General features: G+C 39.4%; 1 protein-coding gene across 1 annotated transcript in view; it reads left to right on the top strand.

Moving 5' to 3' along the window:
• The first annotated feature begins 1,324 nt into the window (after window positions 1–1,324).
• LOC129248478 (uncharacterized) overlaps window positions 1,325–25,543 on the top strand; it is a 41,669-nt gene continuing 17,450 nt past the window's right edge. Inside the window, exon 1 of the mRNA XM_054888034.1 lies at window positions 1,325–1,768. Coding sequence (XP_054744009.1) covers window positions 1,714–1,768 — 55 coding nt within the window. The 5' untranslated portion in view covers window positions 1,325–1,713. The remainder of the gene's footprint in view (window positions 1,769–25,543) is intronic.

Genomic DNA, 25,543 nt, shown 5'->3' with positions numbered 1-25,543 from the left:
CATTTGTGGAACAACATCAAGACGCACGCCACAAATAGGAAGAGCAGCTCGGCCAAACTCCTAACAATAATTTTTTTTCTTTAGTTTTCTTAGTGAACAGCATCAGTTCAGTTTTACTCGGAGCTTAAAAATTACTCTAATTTCCAAATCATGGGCAGACATTAATTAAACTTAATTTCCATTTATTGATTCAATTCTGTTTCCTGCTCCTATTTCATTTCATTACATTTAAAATAAGTTCATTCCCTTAAACCCATATCACTTTTTTTTTTAATTTATTTAACATAAATCTTTATTTGTTTTAATTGTGCTTAGCTTGCATCTGTAATTTCATTTTGTTGCTCAGTTCACCCACGTCCACCCTTTTGCCCCCTTTCATCTTGTTAATCCCTTCAAGAAGCGCAAATGAAGTTCCAATTCTATTTCTATTGCCATTGACCACCTGCAAGGCTTAACATTGAATGCAATCACAGCACAGAGACAGAGAACAGAATGTCAACGTCAGGGATTACATGCAACTAATAAACAGCTGCCAACCGACTCGCTAGCAAGCCAGCTACTATTTGCCACCACAGGCCATCACACTTCCAGATATCAGTGCACGAGCTAACATTTGCCGCGCCAGGATACTCCAATAACCTCTTGAACCAATGACTCAGTTATTGCCCTGCCGCACAGAAAGTGTGGCGGCAAAAACGAAGTCAAACGCTACGAATACACGCCACAGAGCAGATGCATAGAAAATGCACACATATTTACGTGATTATGTATATGTGTGTATGTACATACAGGTATATGTTACAATTTACACGCGCAAAAGCTCACAAAGCCCAATCTTACTCATGCGAGCCACGAGCTTTCCGCTCCACAAAGCTCCACTTGGCGCTTTGCAACCCCCAACACAAAGTTGTGAGCACCAACTACGAGCGCAGCATATGTGAGTGTGTTGTTGTATAGTAGTAGTATTTTATCAGTTCAAGTGTTGGTATGTCGCCAAACACCACGTCTGGACCGAACCGAAGCAGACCGAGCAGACGAGCGCGAGACTTTGTCGTCAAAGCAGAGTAGGCAGAGTGGGTGTGTAGACAATTTTCTAAATAATAACAACAAATGAACGCTTTCTTTGTACGTTTGTGTGTGTGTGTGTGTGTGTGGACAATTCTTACTCTTCTACTTCCATTATTAAAATATTATTTTCTTACCCTAATTTCTGGGGGTGTGCATACTAGCCAGCCAACGAGTCCATCGGCCAAACTGCCGCACCGCGACTCGAATCGTTTCGACTCAACTAAACTAAACTCAATTCAACTCGACTCAAGTTGACGGCTCCTCCGGTCTTTGACGCAACGCGCACATTCATTTCGAATCGCGCTTTACCTCGAACGCGTGCTACGAACGCCAAACGCGCCACTCACAGCAGCTTTGGTTGATTGAGTCGGTCTGATTTAGATTTGCTGGTATACCTTAAAAAAAAAAAGTTGGAAATTCAATTGGTGTGTGTCGGAAACATATAAAATTTTTCAAATTACTGCCAAAATTATTGATTTACCATCATTTGGTGTACAGTGGCAAAGAGTTACTTAGCAGTAGTGCAGTCGGCATAGTGACCAACGAGCGAAAAATCAGTATTTCTTTCGAAAATTGAAAAAGTGTAAACAATTGGTATTTTTAGCTCGGTAAAAGGCGATAAATTACATTGAGATTCACATCAAAATGCAATCAACAATCCTAGCCAGCGTCATGGTGCTCCTCTTGGCCGTACAGCAGGGTAAGTCAATGGCCGCGCAACGTTGGATATTATACAACACACAACTCAATGCTTACGAACATGAAAGTTATATAATGTGGAATTTTGCTTGTGCTTTGTGCCTTCTTGTGTGTCCATATAGGACCCTACTTTTATACCACGCAGTACAACTAAAATTTGGAAACCCTGTTTTTTGTTTTTCAATAATCCCCTTTACAACGGAAAACTCTAATATTTTAATAGTTTATACTTTTGCCCACCCTAGAAAACTAATATAATATTTTTTCTCCACCAGTTTTCTTAACGTCCGTCCCACTCTCTTCATTAAAACTCAAATTCAGGGCATTTGCGTGGTGAGGTAAGCAGCGTAAAAGCTGTATGTACACATTCTCAAATACGATTAAACAATTTTCTCTTTTCTTTGCACCACACTTTCCTTCGCTCCAGCACTTCGTCACATTCTCCAAGCCAACTTCGTACGTTATGTTAACGCATTTCCCTTTATTTCCTCGTTCGTTACAGTCCACCCAGAAAGGAAGGGCTCACTCTACATAAGCGTTTTCCCATTCACATACATTCATTTCATTTGCGCCCTTCCCCTACTGAAATCTCATTTTGTAGTTACTCAGTTGGACTATTTGCCTTATTATTTGTGTTGTTGATAGTTCACTACACTACTCCTATCCCCATGAAGCCATCCTTTTGCACTGTGCTCATATTGCTTAGATACTCTTAGATGGCTCCGCTCGCGTTGTATAACATCAGTAGTTAGTTGCCTAGGGTCATTAAACAATTGCTTCAAGCATCATATGATTTCCTAAGGCGTAACTCTGCGGCTGCGATTTAATTTGGATTTTGGCACCCTTATACTTACATATATTAATTAGTATAACATTTAAGTAGCCGCAAGCTATTTCAATATAAAGGAGTTATGAATAGGCATCATAAAAATATTTAAAACAAAGGCTGGTAATCCATTACCCGACCTGGTAGTCGCACAATTGAAGTTCGTTGCACATTCCCACTGTTAAGCAGTCGAACGCCGCTAAATAACGGGTGATTTTTTAGCTATTATCTTTTTAAACAGTTGGTTTAAACAGCTGACGCACGTTTCGTGTTTTGTTTCACTGTCAAACATCTTCAGTTTGGTCTATAATTTAACCATGAATCGTCTTACAAACGAACAACGCTTGCAAATCATTTAATTTTATTATAAAAATGCGTGTTCTGTTAAGAAAGTTTAAAGTAGAAAAATTGTGGTCAGCGACGAAGCTCATTTTTGGATCAATGGGTACGTAAATAAGCAGAATTGTCGATTTTGGAGTGAAGATCAGCCAGAAGAATTGCAAGAGCTACCAATGTATCCAGAAAAAGTCGCAGTTTGCTGCGGTTTATGGGCTGGAGGTATCATTGGACAGTACTTCTTCAAAGATGCTGCGAATCGTAACGTAACTGTGAATGGTGAACGCTACCGTGAAATGATATCCAACTTTTTTTTGCCCAAAATGAAAGAGCTTGACTTGCATGACAAGTGGTTTCAGCAAGACGGTGCCACATGCCACACAGCACGCGTAACAATGGACTTGTTGAGAGGCGAATTCGGTGAACATTTTATTTCACATTCGGGACCGTTTTGTGGGGCTATGTTAAAGCTCATGTCTATTCAGTCAAGCCTGCTTCAATTAACGCATTGGAAGACAACATTAAAGCATTTATACATATGTGAGATACCGGCCAAAACATTGGAAAGAGTATGCCAAAATTGGACAAAGCGGATGGAGCATTTGAAGCGCAGTCGCGGTCAACATTTACATGAAATAATCTTCAAACATTAAATTATATGGACTGTACTATCGATTTAAATAAAAATCTCATGCATTTTTCTGAATTTTACGTGTGTTTTTTTTTTTGAAAAACTTTCCTATAGGTCTTAAAAAATCACCCTTTAGTATTTGCCAAAAATCTAACGTAAAAGCGCATTTAACACTCTAACTACGCAAGGAGCCGTGATTCTGCACCTCCTACTATCTCATAAACATCTCTTGAAGGACTTTAATTTTTATTATTTGATTTTTAATTTTTTTTTTTAATATCATTCTTTGAAAATCTTATTGGACGAACCAAAATGAGCATGCCACAAAATCTCTTAACCCTGTAAAAAAGACTACTCCTACTTAAACTCTTTACCTCATAGAGCAGCAGAGGCAAACCAAATTAGTAGCTGACTCGGTTAACTACAGTCATCACTGTTCGAGTATTAATCCTAATCGCAGTAAACCAAGTTACCTCCCATCTGACTAGACTGCACTCGCCTACGCAATGGTCATAGTGTAATCACTAATGCACATCTACTACAAGCGCGGCAACCAACCTGTGTCCACTTTGTTAATCTCCGGTCAGTAGACTGCATTTATTAGCCTTTTTGCGCTGGAGTAGATAGACAAAGGCATCAGGATTTTGAGGGTCATGATGCACTATCACTACTAATTAACCCTTACAATGCCAACATTTTCGAAATGTATACATTTCTAATGGATTCCTAAAGTATATAAACCAGAAATTCTTCATCAACCAGCTGAAAGCCTCCGTTGCTTGTGCTGCATTTCTTTTTGTTTATTTAACTTTTTTTTTTTTGCTGTATTAGCCTTTAAAAAATCATAATAAAATAAACTCTTTACCAAGTACTGAGGGCACATAACTCTCAAGTAGGCTGTAGAAAACACAAAACGCGCTTAAACAGCAAAGCGTCCTGAGTAAAGTTACAATCGAAAACGTCAAACTCTCCAATGCAAACGTGCGCTAACATTAAAATACACTTGGGGTTGCTATGATTCCCAGGACAGTGCCTATAGTGTCCATTGCATAAAGTTAACGACCGATCGACCAATCAATATTTTATTATTATTTGAGAAGAATTTATTCAAAAAACTAAATACTAACCAGTGAAAAAATATTTGGATATAATGAATTTCAAGAGAAAAAGAGTCGTAAATAAATGTTAAGCTGATGCAAACTTCTCCTCATTGTCAAGTGAAGCAATATTTCTCCTCCTACAAAAAGGAAATTTTAGATAGCTGGAATACGCAAAGTGTTCAGAAATTTTGCATTCACACAACAACAGCATAGCTTTACGAACCCAACTTTATGAAACCTCCATTGTATGCTGTATCAACGGATGATTCTTTCGATTAATCAAATACTTACCAGGTGTATAAGCTTAAATCCGCTGTTTTTTAGTAAAAAAAAAAACCCATTTTTTTTTATAGAAAGCAAAAAAATAATTTATTCAAAGTATTTGCCCTCGCTAGCTATACATTTTTCCCATCTCTCGGGCAATTTGTGTATACCACGCCAAAAGAATTCTTCATCTTTCGAGGCGAACCACTCGTCAAGCCATTTCCGGACGTCTTCGTACGAATCGAAGTGCTGTTCGGCGAGCGCGTGACCCATCGATGAAAACAGATGATAGTCCGAATGGGCCAGGTCTGGTGAATAAGCGGGATGAGGTAGCACCTCCCAATTGATTGTCTCCAAGTAGTTTTGGACCATTCTTGACGTGTGCGATGGGGCGTTGTCGTGGAGGAAAATCAGCTTCTCATGTCTTTGTTCATAACGAGGCCTTTTTTCACGCAAAGCACGGCGCAATTTGATGAGTTGTTGGTGGTAGCGATGAGAATTAACAGTTTCACCAGGTTTCAACAGCTCATAGTAAACGACACCCTACTGATCCCACCAAACGCACAGCATCGTCTTGCGTCCAAAGCGATTAGGTCTTGATGAAGAAGTTGATGGTTGGCCGGGATCGGCCCATGATTTTTTTCGTTTAGGATTCTCAAAGTATATCCACTTTTCATCGCTAGTCACCACAAGATGCAGGAACGACTTTCTTTTATGCCTAGCCAGCAAGATTTCGCATGTGTTTTGGCGTCGCTCCATCTGTCTATCGTTCAATTCATGGGGTACCTATTTTCCGACTTTTTGGTCCTTTCCCATGGCACGTAAACGCATGGAAATGGCTGGTTGAGTGACACCTAACTGCTCGGCAAGCAGTTTTTGCGATTGGGTATCGTCCTCATCCAAAAGAGCCTGCAATTCATGGTCCTCAACTTTTCTGGGCCGATTTTCACGCTTCTTGTCACTCAAGTCAAAACGGCCGTCTTTGAACCGACGAAACCAGTCTCTGCAAGTTGTTTCCGATAATGCACTGTCACCATAGGCCTCCACAAGCATTCGATGCGATTCGGCAGCCGATTTCTTCAAATTAAAGCAAAAAAGTAGAGCTTCCCGCATATGCTCTTTTTTTGGCACAAAATTAGACATGATTACGCAAGGAAAAAAGTGTGCTGCTGTATGAAATCACTGATGATGTGCAGTGATTGATGTAAACAGGTGTCGAACCCATGCAAAAAAAAATATGGCATTTCTATGGTAACTTGATATGCTCACTAAGGCCATCTACGAGCAATCAGCGGATTTAAGCTTATACACCTGGTAGAATGAGACAAGTCACATTGAACAGATAGTAGCAGTAGAGCAAAAACAATAAGACCAATGTATATTGTTTTTGTTTTAGGTGCCTAAAATATCAAAATCTATATATATTTACAAAGTTTGGCAATTTTGAGTAATTTAAACAAAATTTGATTATTTAGAGACGAATTAAACAGAGAAGAATCAAATATACTCCTGTACTATTAATACCTCCTCAATGAGCCAAGGAAAGAGCAAAGAAAATGCATGGCTACCATTATTTTGACATATCCGATATAACCAAATCAATAACTCTCCTCGGCCAATTAAAAACTCAAAAAGCGGAACAATATCACATTACTTGTAGAATCTTAATACATCGACTGACCTATTAGACCAGTGAGTGAGCACTTTGACACACTTTTAACCCGCCAGGTGCCTAAGGCTTTTTCAACTTTGGACATGAATTTAGCATATTTCTATTATAGCTAACGACTTGAGCTTCTAGGTAGCTTCTGAAAACTTAGTTTTTCATCGAATTATGGATATCAGCTTTTAAAAAGGATCCTCGAACAAGACGAAAAACAGGATTTAAAAAGTTATATCTATGGTTGGGCATCCGGGTTTGGCCGGAACTCTATGTATTTACATACATTACATACATAGTCGTACATGCATTTTTATGGGTATATGTGGAAAATGCGCCACATTTATAATTCATTTTTAATCTCTTATCTTTTTCATGGTTTTGCATGCATTGAGCCACCGACAGAAACTAAAAAAATCGCTGAAAATATTTTGGCTTGTGAAAAAAATGATTTTTTTATTTTGTTCATTATTTTGACGTATTGCGAAGAAGGTTGAAGAAAAAAAAGTTGATTACAATGAAATATATGATATAGTATGAAATTATATTTATTTATGGCTGCGGTGGAAGGCAAGCAAAACATATTGGATTCTTGCATACAATAAAATAGAAACCAGTTTTTAAACAAAGCTTTTCCCCTCCTTATAGACAAGGACGACAGTCTCTCCTCGCTGTGAGTGTATCGGCTCCGGTTGGTTGGTTGACTACAATAAGCACAGGGATAGTAATTCGTTTGTTGAAAAATTAATCCGTAGCCAAACGAGTAGTGGATTGAGAAATAATGGCTGGATTATTCGCATGATTTTCGAATGTTTGCAAAGGCCAATGGGTTCGATAAAGTCGTCAAAAAATTTCGTCTCGCATCACTTTTTCTGAGCCCATCAACTTCTCATCTTTTAAAAAATATGTCCAAGCGAGAGTTTATGAAGACAACACTAAAGACGTCAAACAGTCCACACATGTCGCTCTTGAGTCTCATGCCATGCACCCATCTGATCTGTATTTCGAAAGAAAAGTAAAGAAAAATTATATCAACCCAAAATTTTCGGGGAATAGCTTGCATAAAAGTCAGTTCTATTGATTAGTAAAGCTTAGATGCTTTAGAGAAAATCGGAAAACAACAGTCTGAAGTTCTTCCTAAAAAACCGATTTTTGGTACAATCTTCAAATTTAAATATCTCAGATGAACATGCGATACAGACGCCTAGAAGAACCGACGTACATCAGCAAATGCATTCAAATAATCGATCTTGGTTTCATCAGAAAAAGACCCATTTGTTCGCAAATTATAACTTTTACATTGTACATACAATAAAAAAAATGGAGAACATCATTCTCAACGCATGAAATTGTTTCTGGGGCCCCTGATCAAGAATATATGTGCCTATTTACTTATATATTCGAGATATTTCTAATAAGTAACGAGGCTGTTATATATGTATTATACCCCCGACTGACAACTTATGTTATAGTCATACATTCTGTTATTTATTATTTTAATATGAAACAACAACGAGGCTGTTACAGAAGACACTTACTACTGTGGGCAAAAACTAAGGTGAATTTATTTGTCAAACTTCGCGGGATTAAAATTTCGCTCTAATTATTTTTTCCATGAGTTGGCAACACTGTTAATAACATCTGGGCCAACTTTCATGTGAATGTCATTATCAGTAATATATTTACGCTTGTGTTTACCAAACGACCAAGAGTACATTTTTCGATTTTTACAATGTCTGATTTGATTGAGCAGAGCAGTGCCATCAAATTTTGTTTGCGGAATAAAATTTCGGCTGCGGAAACGTTTAGAATGTTGCAGAAGGCATTTGGTGATTCGACCATGTCGCAGAAAAATGTTTATAAGTGGTACAAAGACTTCAAAGAGAGTCGAGAACGTGTTGATGACTTGGAGCGCTCCGGACGACCATCAACGTCAACAGATGACCAACACGTCAATAAAGTGAAGGAGTTAGTGCTCAAAAATCGTCGGTTGACTGTTAAAGACCTTACTGATATGATCGGAATATCAGAAGGATCTGTGAAAACCATTTGGAAAGACCATTTGAGCCTACGAAAAGTCAAATCTCGTTTGGTACCGAAAACTCTCGATTTCTTGGAAAAAAGTCGTCGCGTCGATGTGTGCAAAACAATGCTTTCAGACTATCAGGACAAGCTCAAATGCATCATTACGGGAGATGAGACTTGGATTTATGCTTACGACCCTGAAACAACCGACCAATCAAGCGAATATCGTGCTAAAGGCGAGGCCAGACCGAAAAGAGCACGTCAAAGTCGTTCAAAAATAAAGGTCATGATGACAGTTTTTTTCGATTTTCGTGGTGCGGTGCACTATGAATTCCTTCCATCTGGCCAAACTGTTGGAATATTGGAATATTATTATATTTGAGCGTTATGCGTCGTTTACGTGAAGCAATTCGTCTAAAAAGACCAGAATTATGGGCCAACAAATCTTGGTTTTTGCATTACGATAATGTACCGTCTCACACGCATTCGTTCTTCGTGAACATTTCGCCAAAAATTCCACGCATATCGTTCCGCAACCACCGTATTCGCCTGATTTGGCTCCGTGTGACTCTGGCTATTCCCAAAACTCAAGACACCACTCCGGGGAACGCGTTTCGAGTCGATTGAGGAGATAAAAGCTGAATCGAAGACGAGCACCTCCTAAACGTGCCACCTTCTCTTTAGAACGCATCGGTTCTGTAAATAAATCGTTAAGGCAAGAGAGTTTTAGCAGAGAATGTTTTTAGCAACTCGAATTATATTATTATTTTTTTTCTATTAAGTGTAACAGTATAGCAACAAATTGCTGTGAAATTTCACTTCGAACTTGAAAACGCCGCTACTCAAGCAGAATTTGACTATCAAACTATTAGTTAATATTACTAGCCTGACGTTCTTGCCGAAAATTATCAGAAAATATATATAAAAAATAACGCAAATTGTGTGCCGACTCATTTCGCGTGGTCTGTCAAGAGATTTCTAGCGTTCCATCACTGGGCCACTCTGTTGTGGACGTCTATCAGTTTTCGAAGGTTAAATGTGCTTAAAAAATGTTGAGTCCGTTGAAACTGTGAAAGAGAAAGTTGTACGCATTCCGTAAGGAGCTGTTAGAAAAAGGCTTGCATCAATGTTTCGAATACATAACATGCGCCAGGAGAGTTGTATGTTTAGTAGAGGGTCGTACAAATACTCGTACATATATTGAAGGTCTTAGTAAACAAATACAGTGATACAGCACTCATCTTATAGTAAATTATTTCAAGAATGTTGTGTCAAAATTTTAAGTGGATCGGAGCAGAACTCTCAAAGTTATAGCCTTTGTAGGCACTCTACCTCGAATGCGGAGCATCGATAATTTTTCAGAGTCATTTTTTCAAACGCGTTTTTCCCGAAACGACTTCTTAAAAGTCGGTGCCAATCACAACTCCGAAACTATTCAACCGATTCTTTTCAAATTTGGCACACGTTTTCTAAATCAAAAATACCTCCCCCCCACTGTTTTATTTTTATTTTTTTTTTTTTAAGGTTGTTTTTAACTTACAAATATGGCGAAATTTTTCGCCAAAAATGCTCGTTTTACGTTTTTTTGCCACCAAAACTACAAAAATGAAAAAAAAAAATTTGTTAATGAAGGGGGGGGGGGGGGAGGGGAGCATTACATCATACTTTAACTGAAAAATGCGACTTTTTTAGTTTCAGATGATTCTACGACGAATGCCGATTGGCACCGCAGAGCACCTCTCGAAAAACATATCTCCAAAAAAACTCTGTCATGGGCTTATTTGTCAATATTTTATTATTAATATTTTTTAAAAACTTATTGAAAAGATGTACAATAACATGCAACTGATTTTATTAAAGTATCTTAAGCCATATTTCTGTAAAAAATTCAAAAAAAAGTGTTTTTTTTAGCGCTAAACCCTACCACCCCCTTAACGCAAAGTTGAGCTCGTTTTTTTGCATTTTCCGTCCTATGGCTGCAATTTCTTGTCGAATATTTTCTTTTAAAACTGTAAGTGTCTTCGGCTGGTTAGTGTAAACCTTTCCCTTCAAATATCCCCACAGAAAAAAGTCGGGAGCAGTTAAGTCAGGTGAACGCGGCGGCCAGTCAAAATCACCTTTTTTTGACACTAATCGACTTGGAAACATTTCGTTCAATAAATAAATAGTCAGGCGAGCTGTATGGGCCGTTGCGCCATCTTGTGGGAACCAATAATCTATTAAGTTATTTTTCTTTATCTCAGAACGCAAAAAAGTGTTAAGCATAGCCCGGTAACGTTCCCCATTCACAGAAATTGCTTCGCCATCGTCATGTCCTGTAAAAGCTCCTGTGCAATGGTGATATTGATGTTTGATCTAGCTCTGCGGTGTATAATTGGACGTGGCACATTACTGAGAATACCAGTAGATTTAAATTTAGCATATAATGCACGAATTGTCTTAGGATCAGGTGCTTTTTTCCGAGGAAAATATTGCACGAAACGCGCGTTGAGTCAGAATAATTGAAATCTGATTCTTAATGTAAAGTTCGACGATTTCAGAAGGTTCGACAGGTGTATACTGCGACATGGTTAGAATTCTACTGACGTCTACTTTTTAAAATGTCATACTTTAAGCCGCATTTACGTCTACGTCAAAAATTATGGCCAGTTTACATTAGGGAATCGAGTTTGCCCCACCCTGTATGTGTGAAATAAAAAAAATGTACGAAGTTCACAGGCAATGACAAACCTCCGAGTGTATTTCTGCCATGAAAAAGCTCCTCATAAAGAAATATTTACCGTTCGGAGTCGACTTAAAACTGTAAGTACCTTCATTTGTTGAAACAACATCAAGACGCACGCCACAAATAGGAGGAGGAGCTGGGCCAAACAACTAGCAGAAGTGTACGCGCCATTTATTTAAACAGATTCTCACCGTTCGAGGTGTCTAAGAAGGATATTTTGGATGTATTTGCGCCAAGTATGGTTTAGTAAGTCTGCTCCTTATAATTTAGAAGCCCTTGCTTAAGTCGATGCTTAAGTCGATCTTATAAGCGTTTCTTTAGCCGTGACAAATCCACCAAAAAATAGATACGAGGGTATTTTAAATAGTCCGTGAAAAGTCAGAGAAATGGCACTGCTGGCGCATATCAAGGTTATGTTTAGTCAGTAACATCTCTTGGAAGAACACACAGCAAATTTCAGCCATATCGGCTTACTTCTTTGTGTTTGGCATGCGTTTGAATCGAGGAAGTCGAATGATTTTAATTTTCCATCACAATAACGCACCAGCTCACATCTCAGCTGTTGTGGTCGCAAATTAATGGAAATAGGGTTTTAACTGGTTTCACATGTCTCATGTTTTCCGAACTTGGCTTCGTTCTATGCCTCTTACTACTATTTGTTCCGCAATTTAAAGAAAGGGCTGTCGGAAAAAAGATTTTATTCAAACGAGGAGGTGATTGCAGAAAGGAATGGCTATTTTTCAGACTTTGACAAATCATATTATTCGGAAGGCATCAACATACTGGAACAATGTTGGACGAAGTGTGACTATGTCGAAAAACAATAAAAAATTTTGCCAAACAATTAATCAGCTTTTTATTTTTCCATTGACTTCTCAAACGACGCTCGTATTTACCGTACGGCAAAGCATACCAAAGAACTTTAGAGGCGCATTTGATGAGCAAATTTTAGTAAATTTTGGAATCGCTGTAAAAGATTCCACCTAGCCAGTCGATGTCAGTTGATCTTTTGAACGAGGTGACTCATTTTCGTTTGACTTCTTCACTTTGATCTCAGAAAGAGTGGTGCTGCTGCCCATTTAACCCGTTACTGCGCCATATAAAAAAATTAATATTATTATTATTATTATTATTATCAAGGCCGTTAGCATGGCCTTTTCCAGCTTAAAGAATGCTGCCGAAGAGGTTGGCATAACTGTGAAGGAGAACCAAGCAAAGTTCTTTCGGACAGCATTGACGGAATTCCCGTGTATTCTAGCACTCGTCACTGTTGGTTGTTACTCGCATTAGTTGGGGATTGTGAAAGGGATTGTCCAAATAGGAACCAATATAGGCACACCAATAACGGTTTTGAGCAAACTTCTGGTCTCGGTGAGTGATTGAACAGCAAAGCCCTCTTCCGACGAACAACAATTACATACATACATATAAATATATGAATACATATATACATTTGCATTGAATAAAAATAATTTTCAGCCAAAAAATTAACCTAAAATATTTCTCAATTTTATTACTTATTTACGTGTACAATTTCGCAAGTTTATTAATTCTTCAACTTGTTCACAAGTATGCAAATGATATTTGGTATACATTTTTTCTTCCCTTAAGCAATATAAAATGTTAGTCAACTAAAAATGGCAGTTAAATATTTTTATGACATTTTTGCTCATTTCTTTTCATTTTATCTCATTTCTTTTCATTATGTTCTTGTAACCCAAAAATCTTTAATGCATTCCACACACAACTCACCCATTTTCTTACATCACAAACTTCGAAGGAAATGAGCAACTCACTTCTTTGTCCATTGATAGTTGTCCTAAAAGGATGATGTCTTATTTACACATACATATGTATGTATGTATGAATTTAAATAAACCACCCTGCAGGAAAAACTAAGCTACTAGCTCGACTTTAGCTGATGTGATCTCAATTCCGATAGTGACTAGATTTCACTACTTGCAAAATGACTGATATGAGGGCCCATAGAAAATGGTATTATTTCAAGCAAATATTTTGAAAAAAAAAAATAAAATGTGAATGAAAATTTTTTTTTTATTAGAAAATGGTGCCTACGAGGGCGTGTGATAAGTTTGTGATTGTTGTTTGTGCAACAGCAGGAACATTTCGCAGAAATCTTCGGTCGGATACACATAAATCTGGGTCACTGTCGTGGGAACGACAGTTTGTGGTCTCAAGTACTTAATGGAAAAGAAGTTCGGTTATACACAATTTTTTTTTTTATATATAATATTTGCTCCAGAGTATGATGGTTATCACATTAGTGATACTGAAATTGAAATTTAGAAAGGGGAACCAAGACGCACCGAGAGATTTAGTAAATCCTAAAACACTCAGGCTAAAAGACCCATTGTATTTAAAACTCTGGAAAGTAAAAGGGTAGATAGTCAAGGAGGAAAGGAGAGAAGTAACAGAAAGAAGGAGATAGGATAGAATAGACAGGGGCAGAGATAGAGGCAGAGGCAGAGACAGAGACAGAGACAGAGATAGAGGCAGAGATAGAGACAGAGACAGAGACAGAGACAGAGACAGAGACAGGGACAGAGACAGAGACAGAGACAAAGACAGAGACAGAGACAGAGACAGAGACAGAGACAGAGACAGAGACAGAGACAGAGACAGAGATAGAGACAGAGACAGAGACAGAGACAGAGACAGAGACAGAGACAGAGACAGAGACAGAGACAGAGACAGAGACAGAGACAGAGACAGAGACAGAGACAGAGACAGAGACAGAGACAAAGACAAAGACAGAGACAGAAACAGAGACAGAGACAGAGACAGAGACAGAGACAAAGACAGAGATAGAGACAGAGACAGAGACAGAGACAGAGACAGAGACAGAGACAGAGACAGAGACAGAGACAGAGACAGAGACAGAGACAGAGACAGAGACAGAGACAGAGACAGAGACAAAGACAGAGATAGAGACAGAGACAGAGACAGAGACAAAGACAGAGGACAGAGGACAGAGACAGAGACAGAGGCAGAGACAGAGACAGAGACAGAGACAGAGACAGAGACAAAGACAGAGACAGAGATAGAGACAGAGACAGAGACAAACACAGAGATAGAGACAGAGACAGAGACAGAGATAGTTAATCCTGGGAGAATTTTCCAGATTCCTTGGTAAATCTGAAAATATCTTCCAGTTTAAGAGATCGAATTTTACTCATTCTCATGACATCAGAAGCCAAAATTCGCAACCTTGCTCTAGCAAAGGCAAAACAATACAAAGAAAATGCTGACTGGTATCTGCCTCCTATAAGTAAGACAGGCAAATCGGGTCCTTAATGACTCCATTGGTGGTCATATGCTGGCCCCATGGATTGTGTTCTGTAATACCGACCATAAACTGAACGTCGTCCAAGTTTTTTGAAGAAAGTTCTACAGTTTTCTGTTCTGGCTTATCATAAAACACTTTGCAGTTATGAGACGTTTTAGACCGACGTTAAAGACCATCGTTCTTTATGTAAATAACATAAATAACCGCTAATCCAATTCATTATTGCTGTAGAACTGGTTCCGATTATCGACTCTGGTCCCTGAGAGGCAACCGGTAATCCACAGTTGGCCAATTCATCGGCAATCTAAATTTTTGGAACCCATATAAACGCAAGCTTATTTCGTCTTGCAACAGAATTAAGCTTCTTCCTACATTCCTGAACAATCTTTGAGGTTTGCTTTGCATTCTCCAGTGCCTTTAGTGCAACCTGACTGCCGCCTGTGATCAGGAATACTACATTGCAATGCTTTTAAAATTCTGAAAAAGAATATTCAGTGAGGTTTGACATTTCATGATGCCCCGTTTCACGCTTTTCACGCCAAACGTCTGGACATTATTAAAAAAGTACTTTCGAAATTCCGGCTCAGTTGTAAATCCAGAGATCCGGATACTGAAGTGCACACAATCCACAAGTGTTCGACCTATTACTAATGCATTCACGGAGAGTTAGAGGTTGATAGTGAAAACTGGATCATCTCACGGCGAGCGAGCATAAATTTTCTCCTGCTCAATATTTCCACTGCAGCTACGTCAAGTCCCTACTCTACGCTAATAAGTCAACAACTTTAGACGAGCTCGAGGCCATCATCCGCTACGCTATTAACGGAACAACGCCGCCCAAATTGAACTGAAATCTGTATTTCTCGGCCATATTGGAAATTCCTATATATTTATTACCGTGTAAAAATTAGCCAACCAATTGTGGCATATCGAACGTAGAAAGAACGCAGACTAGTCATGGTTTCGAATTCATTAAAAAGCCACCAGTTGGGGCAATCAAATTTTTTCAAAAGGTATGAAAAATTGCTCTGTATATATATGTACTTCTAGATATGTGTGTAAGTGTATATTTGCTCGGTTTTCCAATTCGCCATACTCCGTCAATTAAGGGAAATGAGGCTGAATAAACCAAAAGGGCTGGCGACAATAAACCAGTTACCAGCTAATGGCATGAAAGCATTCAATATGCAAACACAAACATAGGCATACATAGATAGATAAAGGGTGTTTCAGAGTTTTAGAAATTTTAATACAGATATAAATGAGTAAATAAAAAAAGAGGTTGTCTGTAAAGTCGGTTTACTGACGATAGTTTAAAGTGATAACGTCATAAGAAAATACTGATTGAATGGTTGCATTTTTCAAAAGAAAATTTTAATTTTATTTGTGTGATAGATATTTTGTATGGATATAGAGAATGAGTTAACATTAACATAACATAATGTACTTTAACATAACATAACATAACATAACATAACATAACATAACATAACATAACATAACATAACATAACATAACATAACATAACATAACATAACATAACATAACATAACATAACATAACATAACATAACATAACATAACATAACATAACATAACATAACATAACATAACATAAAATAACATAACATAACATAACATAACATGCTGTTCAAGCAAGGTAACGACGCATGAGCAAGATAACGACGCATTTTTTGGTGCGTGCAGCCGGCTACATAGAATTATAAGACGTTATCACGTCAAAAAAATAATAATAACATTAAAACAACAGGTATTATTAACAAACTTGGTTTTATTTTAAATTCTTCAAGTAAATCAAATTAATAATAATCAATAAGAAGGCATATGCAAATACAAATACCTGAATTTATATTATATATGTACATATGCGCATATACATACACATATACGCTCACTTAAGTAGAAGAGAGCAAGATGTCGAACGTTGCCGTTCGTTTTCTTTGTTTGTTTTGTCGTTCGTTCCGCGCTTTCGCTTGCAGTTCATTCAAGGTAACGGCAATGAGCAGGGTAACACTAATGAGCAAGGTAACGACACATTTTTTGGTGCGTGCAGCCTGTTAAATCGAATTATAAGACGTTATCACGTCAAAAGTAATAAACAAACCACCTTCCTAATCAAATACACATTTTTGAGATTTTCAGAAATTACCTTGCAAAGAACTACACCCAAGCAAATTTTACGCTAGTTGTTTTTGTGGATTATATTTAGTTACAAATTGATGATATGCCGATAATCCACAAGCGTTTTAGGCCCTTCAGAATCGCCTAGCCATTCGTGAGATAGAGGCAGACACCGTTAGCAATGCATTTGGCATTTTTCCTTCTTGATTGGCGTGATAGCCGCTTTTGGCCGAGTTCAATAAAGCGCGCCAGGGGTTTTTTGCTCGTGATAACCGGCACCAGTTGAACACACCCAGTGCAGCCAAGTACTTCTCCGCCTAATTTTTCCATCTCTAGTACTGCATCGAATACTTTCAGACTCCGGCTCCGTATCCATTCGGACGATATGACCCAGCCAACGAAGCTGCTGGTATCTTTAAGGAGGTAGGTGAAATGGTTGGGCAGGTATCTACAGCCAGCCAGAGCTGTTGATATAATGGAGAAGATTGATTGGATTTAGGTTGGCGCACTGCCCCAGGCTGTCGAAGAACTGGTATCTTTATTCGCTGCACTATATCTATGTCGTCGTAAAGCTTCTAGCTTCCTAAAGTTTGTATTGCCTTTGACACTCGTCGTCGCCAGCTTATAAAGGTCCAAAAATCTTCCGCAGAATATTTCTCTCAAACACTCCAAGAGACACTTTTTCGCATTCTGTCATCTTCCAAGTTTCTGCGCTATACGATAGGGCGGGCATGATGAGAGCCTTATAAAGTATCAATTTTGTTCGTCGAGAGAGGACTTTACTAATCATTTACCTACTTAGACCAAAGTAGCACTTGCTGGCAAGAGAGCTTCTCCGTTGGATTTCAAGGCTGACATTGTTATCGGTCATTTGGCATTCGCGTAGACAGAATGGAATATGTACTGCAGAGCCAGCTGAAGTAGCCATGCCAGTGAAGTTATTTTCTACTATTAATCGGCAGTTAACTCTTTCTAATAAAGCAGAAATCATTGAGAAGGATTGAATGCTATTTTTTTAGCATTTTTAAAACGAAACTAATCAATGATCCACCCTGTATATGTGTATACATAGAAATGTACGTATCAGTTGTAATATACAAGGTGGCGCAAAAGTAACCTTGCGATGTTTTTTGGCTATAATTAAAAAAAAATGAAAAACTTTGATTCTTCTTGTGGATTATTTTTATTTGGTCTTTTAATTTTTTTTACATCAAGTCGAGAATATGATGTCATGTAAATGGCCGCCGCCACACTTGATTGCCATTTGAGCCCTTTTTATGGCATTTTCCATCACTTTGGCCAAAACTTCCGGCGATAGGTCCTCACATTCTTGACGGATATTGTCTTTAAGAGCTGCAAGAGTCTGAGGCTTGTTGACATAAACCCGCGACTTCAAAAAGCCCCACAAAAAGAAGTCTGGAGCGGTGAAATCAGGCGATCTTGTTGGCCAGTGCAAATCGCCAAAACGGGAGATTAGGCGCCCGGGAAATGCATCCTTCAGCATATCGGTTGTGGCACGTGCAGTGTGTGCCGTTGCACCGTCCTGTTGCAACCACATGTTTTCCAATCCCAATTCATCAAGTCGCGGCAAAAAAAAACTCGTTGATCATTGCTCTGTAGCGCTCACCCTTCACAGTAACCGTTTGGCCCGCGACGTCTTCGAAGAAAAAACGTCCGATGACTCCTCCAGCCAAAACAGCACATCATACAGTGACTTTGAGCGGGTGTAATGGCTCTTCGTGGGTTACACGTGGATTTTCAGTGCCCCAGAAGCGTAAATTTTGCTTATTTACGTACCCGCTAAGATGGAAATGGGCCTCATCACTCATGATTATTTTTGATGAAAAATCGTCTCCCTCTTGGTGGTGATTAAGGATGGCTTGAGCGTATGTTAGACGCGATTGGCGGTCAGCAGCTAACAGCTGATGCACCGTCTGGACTTTGTACGGAAACATCTTCAAATCTTGTACCAAAATTCGCTGTAAAGACCGTTGACTGATACCCATTTGCGTGGCACGTCGTCTGGTCGATGTCGACGGCGCTTCCATGACATCCTCGGCTACAGCAGCAATATTCTCTGCAAAACGGCTACTCCGGGGTCTGCCACGCCTGGCAGCATCTCGTGTTGTGCCAGTCTCTTCGAGGCGAGCGGCTAAACGTCACAGTGTTTCACCAGTAGGCGTTGGACGGCGAGGAAATCTGCGACGAAATTCACGTTGTGCCAAAGTCACCGACCGATTATTGGTCAAATAAATAGTCAGAAATATTCCGCGTTCTGGAGCAGTGTAGCGTAACATTGTTTATTAAGGTGTATTTCGCATGTGTTTACTACACAAATGTCAAAACAGAACTGACATTAGGGGCCAATCGCAAAATTTATAGCATTTTCTGATAGTAGGATTACTTTAGCGCCACCTGTTACCTATAAAGACTTTCAATAAATTTGATACCGTGACGTTGCCCACCTGTCAGTACTTACACTCCGCGACAAAATGAAGGCACAACAACATTTTGAACACAATTTTGACTAGTTTGCGTTTTTTTATGCTCATTACTTTGGTATGTAGTATTAAGTAGAGCCTATTTTCTAGCAAAACTCGTATAAATCCAAATTTCAAATTTTAAACAAAAATCTTAAAAACTCACACACTTTTCTTCCCAATTCCACGGCTTTTAATAAGAACTTTTAGAAAATATTATGGCGTATTGAATTTAAGTCTTGAAGCTGCTTGAAAATCCAGTTGAATTTTGTATGTTTCGATTAGATTTGTGGGGTATTGGGACAAGTCCAAGTCCAAACATAAAAAAATCCACAAAATTTGTGCGGGGTTGGGACAGTTCCAAGTCCAAACAAAAAAAATCCACAAAATCGTTTTGAATGATCGAAAAATGCAGTTGCGTGAGTTAGCTGACCTCGTAAAGATATCAAAGCAACGAGTCGACTTTATGTTGCATAAGCATTTGAATATTATTTTGTTTCTTTTTAAGGGGGAGCAGCTACTCCAGACAACGAGTTTTTCAATCATTTTTTGCGAAAAACTGAAAGTATTTATTTTCTTAAAATATTAATATGCAAATTGATATTCATGTTTAAATGAATATATAAAAATGTTTTTGAAAAAAAAATGGCGGCACTACTGTTGGTCTAACATGGCTCCTTGATTCGCCTTGTTTCATTCTGTGCTGACAGCCACATGGACACGGCGAAAGAAGAAAAAAAAAAAAAAAAAAAAAAAAAGCAAATCAGCTGATTTACCGATACCACTTTTAATGGATTCACCTTGAGAATATCCCTATAAAAATTTAAATTGATATATTGATTCGACAGTGCGCAAAAAAAAATATTTCGAGAAAAACGCGATTAAAATTTTCGTTCTTACTCAGCTTCCGTTCGACGCTCATCACTTCACTGACTTTATACGAATTTCTTAGACTTTCTATTCAGGGTAAAACATTAAAAGGATATTCTTTAGAATGGAAATGAAATTTTGAAAAAAGTAAATTTTGAAAGTGCTAGAGGAGCTGCACCTCTCAATTCATTTCTTTACTGCGATCTGTCTTTTAAACTATTTTACTTAAAGCTCTTTAATTAATTTAGGAGACATTTATGGAATGCACCCAGTAATGCAGCCATTTACTAATTTTATGATAACTAATGGTATAGACTAATTTATTATGATATGAGGCTGGCGATGCCGAAGCATAGTTGGCCGCCTAACCAACCAGCGGAGTAAGAGCAAACAGCCGATCAGAGATCTGAATGGTGCTTTGCTGACTTTCAATGATGACCAGATACGCAGATGGAATGAACACTTTGAAGCAACTAACAACATTGCTCTTAGTGAGCAGCACAACAACCAGCAATAAAATTACAACATCCTGCCCCAGCCGAGCGGAAATTAAAGATGCAATTAAGAAGCTGAAGCTCAACAAAGCTGCGGCCGAAGATGAACTAATGACTGGCGACCCGCGAATATCAGCGAAAATTCTTCATCCCCATATCACCACCGTCTGGAGCAATGAAAAGCTGCCTCCGTCCTGGACTAACGGCATCATAGGGAAGCTGCCCAAGAAATGCGACCTACGTGACTGCGGCACCTGGCGAGGAATAACCCCTCGCCCCTTCTCTTCGCCATCGTCCTTGATGACGTCATAAGCCAACTGACCCTGCACAAAAAAGGCGTCGTATGGAGTTTCACCAGACATCTTGAGGAGCTGGACTTCGCCGATGACATCTACCTCCTCTCCCACAAACTCTCTGACGTTCAAGCGAAGGTGGACAAACTAGTCGTCTAGCACGCACTGACGGACTGAAGGTCAACATCGCTAAGACCAAGGCTATGAGAGCTAACCACAATAACGCAAGGCTGATATTGGTTGACGGATGCCCGGTGGAATTCGTCGAAAGCTACTGCTACCTCGGCTGCTTCATCACGGCAGATGCTGGAGCAGCTGAAGATGTCAACTGCAGGCTAAACAAAGCAAGGGGGCATACGGGCGAATGCATACAGTATGGGGGGGGGGGGTTCGCAAATCTCCAGGCGCACTAAACTACGAATATTCGGCTCATTTGTGCAATCCATATTGTTGTACGTAAGCGAAACATGGCTGGTCTCTAACACCATAACCCAGAGGCTACAATCTTTCGTCAACAAATGCCTCCGCATTACCTGCAGAATATTCTGGCCAAACATCATCAGTAACGACACACTGTGGAGATTAACGAATGTATCCTTAGGCAAATCAAACGCAGAAAGTGGAAATGGATAGGTCACACATTGTGAAAACCACCAGATAGCATCACGAGAAACCCACTGGACTGGGAGCAGAGGTCGCGGTCGACCAAAAAAACACTTGGAAAAGGTCGATGCTGCGCGAACTAGCAGATGCTGACATCTCATGGGACGTTGCGAAAACAACAGCAGAGAACCATGTACGATGGAAGAGTCTTGTCGAGGTCCTATGCTTCCGAGAGGAGTGAACAAGGCAAAAAAAATCGCTTATCGGTTTCAAGATAGTTGAGTAAAGTGAGAGCTTACTTTCGAGAGAAACATGACAATTTATTTGAATATGAGAAAGATCTGTTCAAAGTGGGTGGCGCGTTTGCTCACTGTTGACCAAAAACAAGAACAATATGATGCCTCTAAACAATGCTCCCAAATCCACAGCATTCGCCAGATTTGGCTTCCAGCGACTACTGGCTGTTGCAGACCTAAAAAAATACAAAAATGCTTGCCGGTAAAAAATTTCGCTCAAATGAAACGGTTGTTATCGCTGAAACTGAGGCCTATTTTGAGGCAAAAGATAAATCTTCCTACAAAAGTGGTATTGAAATTTTAGAGCTGCGCTGGACTGATTGCGTTGTTCTTGATGGAAAATACGTCGGCGAACAAAGCTAATTTTGAACAAAAAAACGTGGTTTCTTTGTTAAGCCTGGGACTCTTTAGCCCCTGTGTTATATGGTTTTTTGTTAAACAATGAAAAAAAAATTATGAACACTAAAAAAAACCAAAACAGTCAAAATTGTACAAAGTGTTGATGTGTCATCTAATTATCGCGGAGTAGACACATTTTCAAGTTATTTGTATATAACACATATATCATATAAAGGGTATTCCAATAAGAGGTGTTATTCCCGTAAAAGATCAATGGTTTCGTTGCTTGTAAGGCACGTAGCGCCGTCATGTTGAAAATAAACGTTGTCCAGATCAATACCATTCAATTCCGCCCATAAAAAATAGTTAATCATCTCTCGATAGCGCAATTTATTCACCGTAACTGTTGCTCCAGCTTCATTTTCGAAAAAGTAAGGTCCAATGACTTCGCCGGACCACAGACTGTTTGGTGCAGTCACACGTTGAGGATAGAGAGGCTTTTCAACAATAACTCTTGGATTTTCTAAGCCCCATTTCCGACAATTTTGCTTGTTGACGAAGCCACCGAGGTGGAAATGGGCCTCATCACTCAAGATGATTTTTCGATCGAATTCCGGATCGTTTTCATGCATTTCAACGACCCAATGAGTAAAGACACGACATTGTTGATGATCGGCCGGCTTGAGTTCTTGTGTTAACTGAACTTTATAAGCCTTAAGACCCAAATCTTTATGCAAAATACGGTGTCATGACGTTTGTGGAATGCCTAATTCCAAATTACGACGGGGAATGGACAACCTGGGTTTTCTTCAATACTTTCGGCTACAACAGGAATATTTTCGGCTGTTCTTGAGCGACGTGCACTAGTTGCAAATGAAATTCTTAAGAAACTTGACAGAGGGGCACCTAAACTAGTGGCATATGCCGATGACATAGCTATAGTAGTTACAGGAAAGTACCTGGACACCATCAGTAATGTGATGAACAACACTCTCAAAACGATACACCAGTGGGCATCTCACGCAGGGCTAGGGATAAACGCGGGAAAAACGGACATGGTACTTTTTACCAGGAAGTACAAAGTTCCGGCGTGGAACCTCCCGAAGCTAGGCAACAACGAATTACTTCTCAAAGATTATGCAAGGTACCTCGGAGTAATATTGGACAGCAAATTGCTGTGGAAGCACAAGGTTGAGGAGAGAGTGAAAAAGGCCAGTAATGCGTTGTACGCATGTAAAAGAATGCTGGGCGTTACTTGGGGTCTATCACCCTCCCTGATGCATTGGTGCTACACAGTCAGACCGATATTGCTGTACGGAACCTTAGTATGGTGGACTGCGACAAAAAAACTGACATACTTAATGCCGCTGGAAAGGATTCAACGACTCGCTGCTCTGTGTATAACAGGAGCGATGAAGACCACTCCAACGGCGGCGCTGGAAATGATACTCAGCATGCCACCTATTGACCTCATGGCGGAAAACCTGGCAGCGAAATCCGCGAGGAGGCTAATGGCTGCGGGGGTATTCATCTGCAGAACCTTCGGTCATAGCTCAATAGGAAAGTGGAGCTCAGGTGGCACAGACTACATGACTCCGTACTTTAATTGGGAGAGAAGGTTCCGCACTACAATTGAAGAGGAGGGATGGCACAAAGGCATGAAGCCTGGCCATAGAACCTTTCACATCTATACAGACGGCTCGAAAACTCCAGACGGAGTGGGAGCGGGTATCTACTGCTCAAAACTAGGAATAAGGCAGTCTATCAAGCTGCTAGACCACAGCAGTATTTTCCAAGCGGAAGTTTTTGCTGTGGGGAAGGCCGCGGAGCTAGCCTACACTAGAACAAGAAAGAACTCAACAATTAATATATACGTGGATAGTCAAGCAGCAATAAGAGCAATAAGTTCATATTGTATTAAGTCCAAAAATGTTCGACGGAGCAGGGAGGCCATAGAAAGGCTAGCCGAAAACAGTAGGCTGCATATCTACTGGGTACCTGGTCACAAAGGCATTATAGGGAACGAAATAGTAGATGAGATAGCAAAAAATGCTGTGAGACTACCATTTGAACAAGAGAACGACATACCGAGACCGCTAAACACAATATACAATGAAATGGACGACCACATGAAAAGGCAAGTGAAAGCTAGGTGGACTAACCTGACCACATGCAAAACAGCAAAACTCATGTGTAGAACTAACGACAAAAAACTCACTCAATTCGTACTTACGCTCTCGCGAAAGGAATGCAGAACTATCATAGATATGCTAACAGGTCACAATCTATTGGCTGCACATGCGTACAAGATAGGGATTGCTAACACGGACAAATGCAGAAAATGCAGAGAGGATGTTGAGGAGACTTTAGAACACCTTCTGTGCGTTTGTCCGGCATTATCAAAAACGCGACTAAGATGCCTGGGAGCCCCACTGTTTGAGGGTCTGGAAGACGTCTCAAAAGCGGAGCTCCCAGACCTACTTAGATTCGCCAAAAGCGCTGACATCCTACATGATGTCTACTTTAGGGATTCATAGAGGTCGGTCTCCATCTGGTATCGGTAGGGACCAAAAGGTCTATGCGTGGCTTATTGCCAACCAGACTAACCTAACCTAATCTGAGCGACGTGCACGGGTTTTACTCTTCACATCACTGACTTGTCCCAACAGCTCGAATTTGTTCACCAATTTCTGTATTGCGGTCCGACAAGGTGCTTGACGATGACCCAAAAAAGTTCGAATTTTACGAACCGTCTCTGCCAAATTTTCACCATTTTTATAGTGAATTTTAATAATTTCAATGCGTTGCTTAAGCGTGTATCGTTCTATTTTTATTAATGGCGTAGTTTCTACCTGTCAAATATCAAAAAATGACAGCTTCAAAAGTGGCATCTACCGAAATAGCGGACTATTCAAAATAACACCTGCTATTGGAAAACCCTTTACATATGCACGTATGTATATGCATTACATGCTCCAATAAACACATACCATAGTCCACATCAAAATAAATATACGCAAATATATAATTAAAACAAAAAACAATGTTATTATAAACAATTTGTTTGACTCCCGCTTCACAATGCAACTGCAACTCAAATTTGCGACACGCTAACTCCGACAGTTCAATGTGATTTTTCTAAAATATCTGCGAGAAATGGCAGCCGCACAGATATTTTACATAAATGCATGGTATTTTCACACACACACACACATACATGCAGAAATACTTACCATATGAAACAACAAAGCAAAAATATAACTAACTCGTAAAAACAGCAACAACTGTAAGTACTCAAAATTGCAGCCAGGGTGGAGCAATTGCACTGAATTGCGTAATTTTTTCGCCTCATATTTTTTTTTTGCTTTTTTTCCTTTTTTGTTATT

Source organism: Anastrepha obliqua, chromosome 5, assembly GCF_027943255.1.
Source record: "Anastrepha obliqua isolate idAnaObli1 chromosome 5, idAnaObli1_1.0, whole genome shotgun sequence".
Lineage (NCBI taxonomy): Eukaryota > Metazoa > Arthropoda > Insecta > Diptera > Tephritidae > Anastrepha > Anastrepha obliqua.
This window is presented reverse-complemented; position numbering and strand designations above follow the sequence as displayed.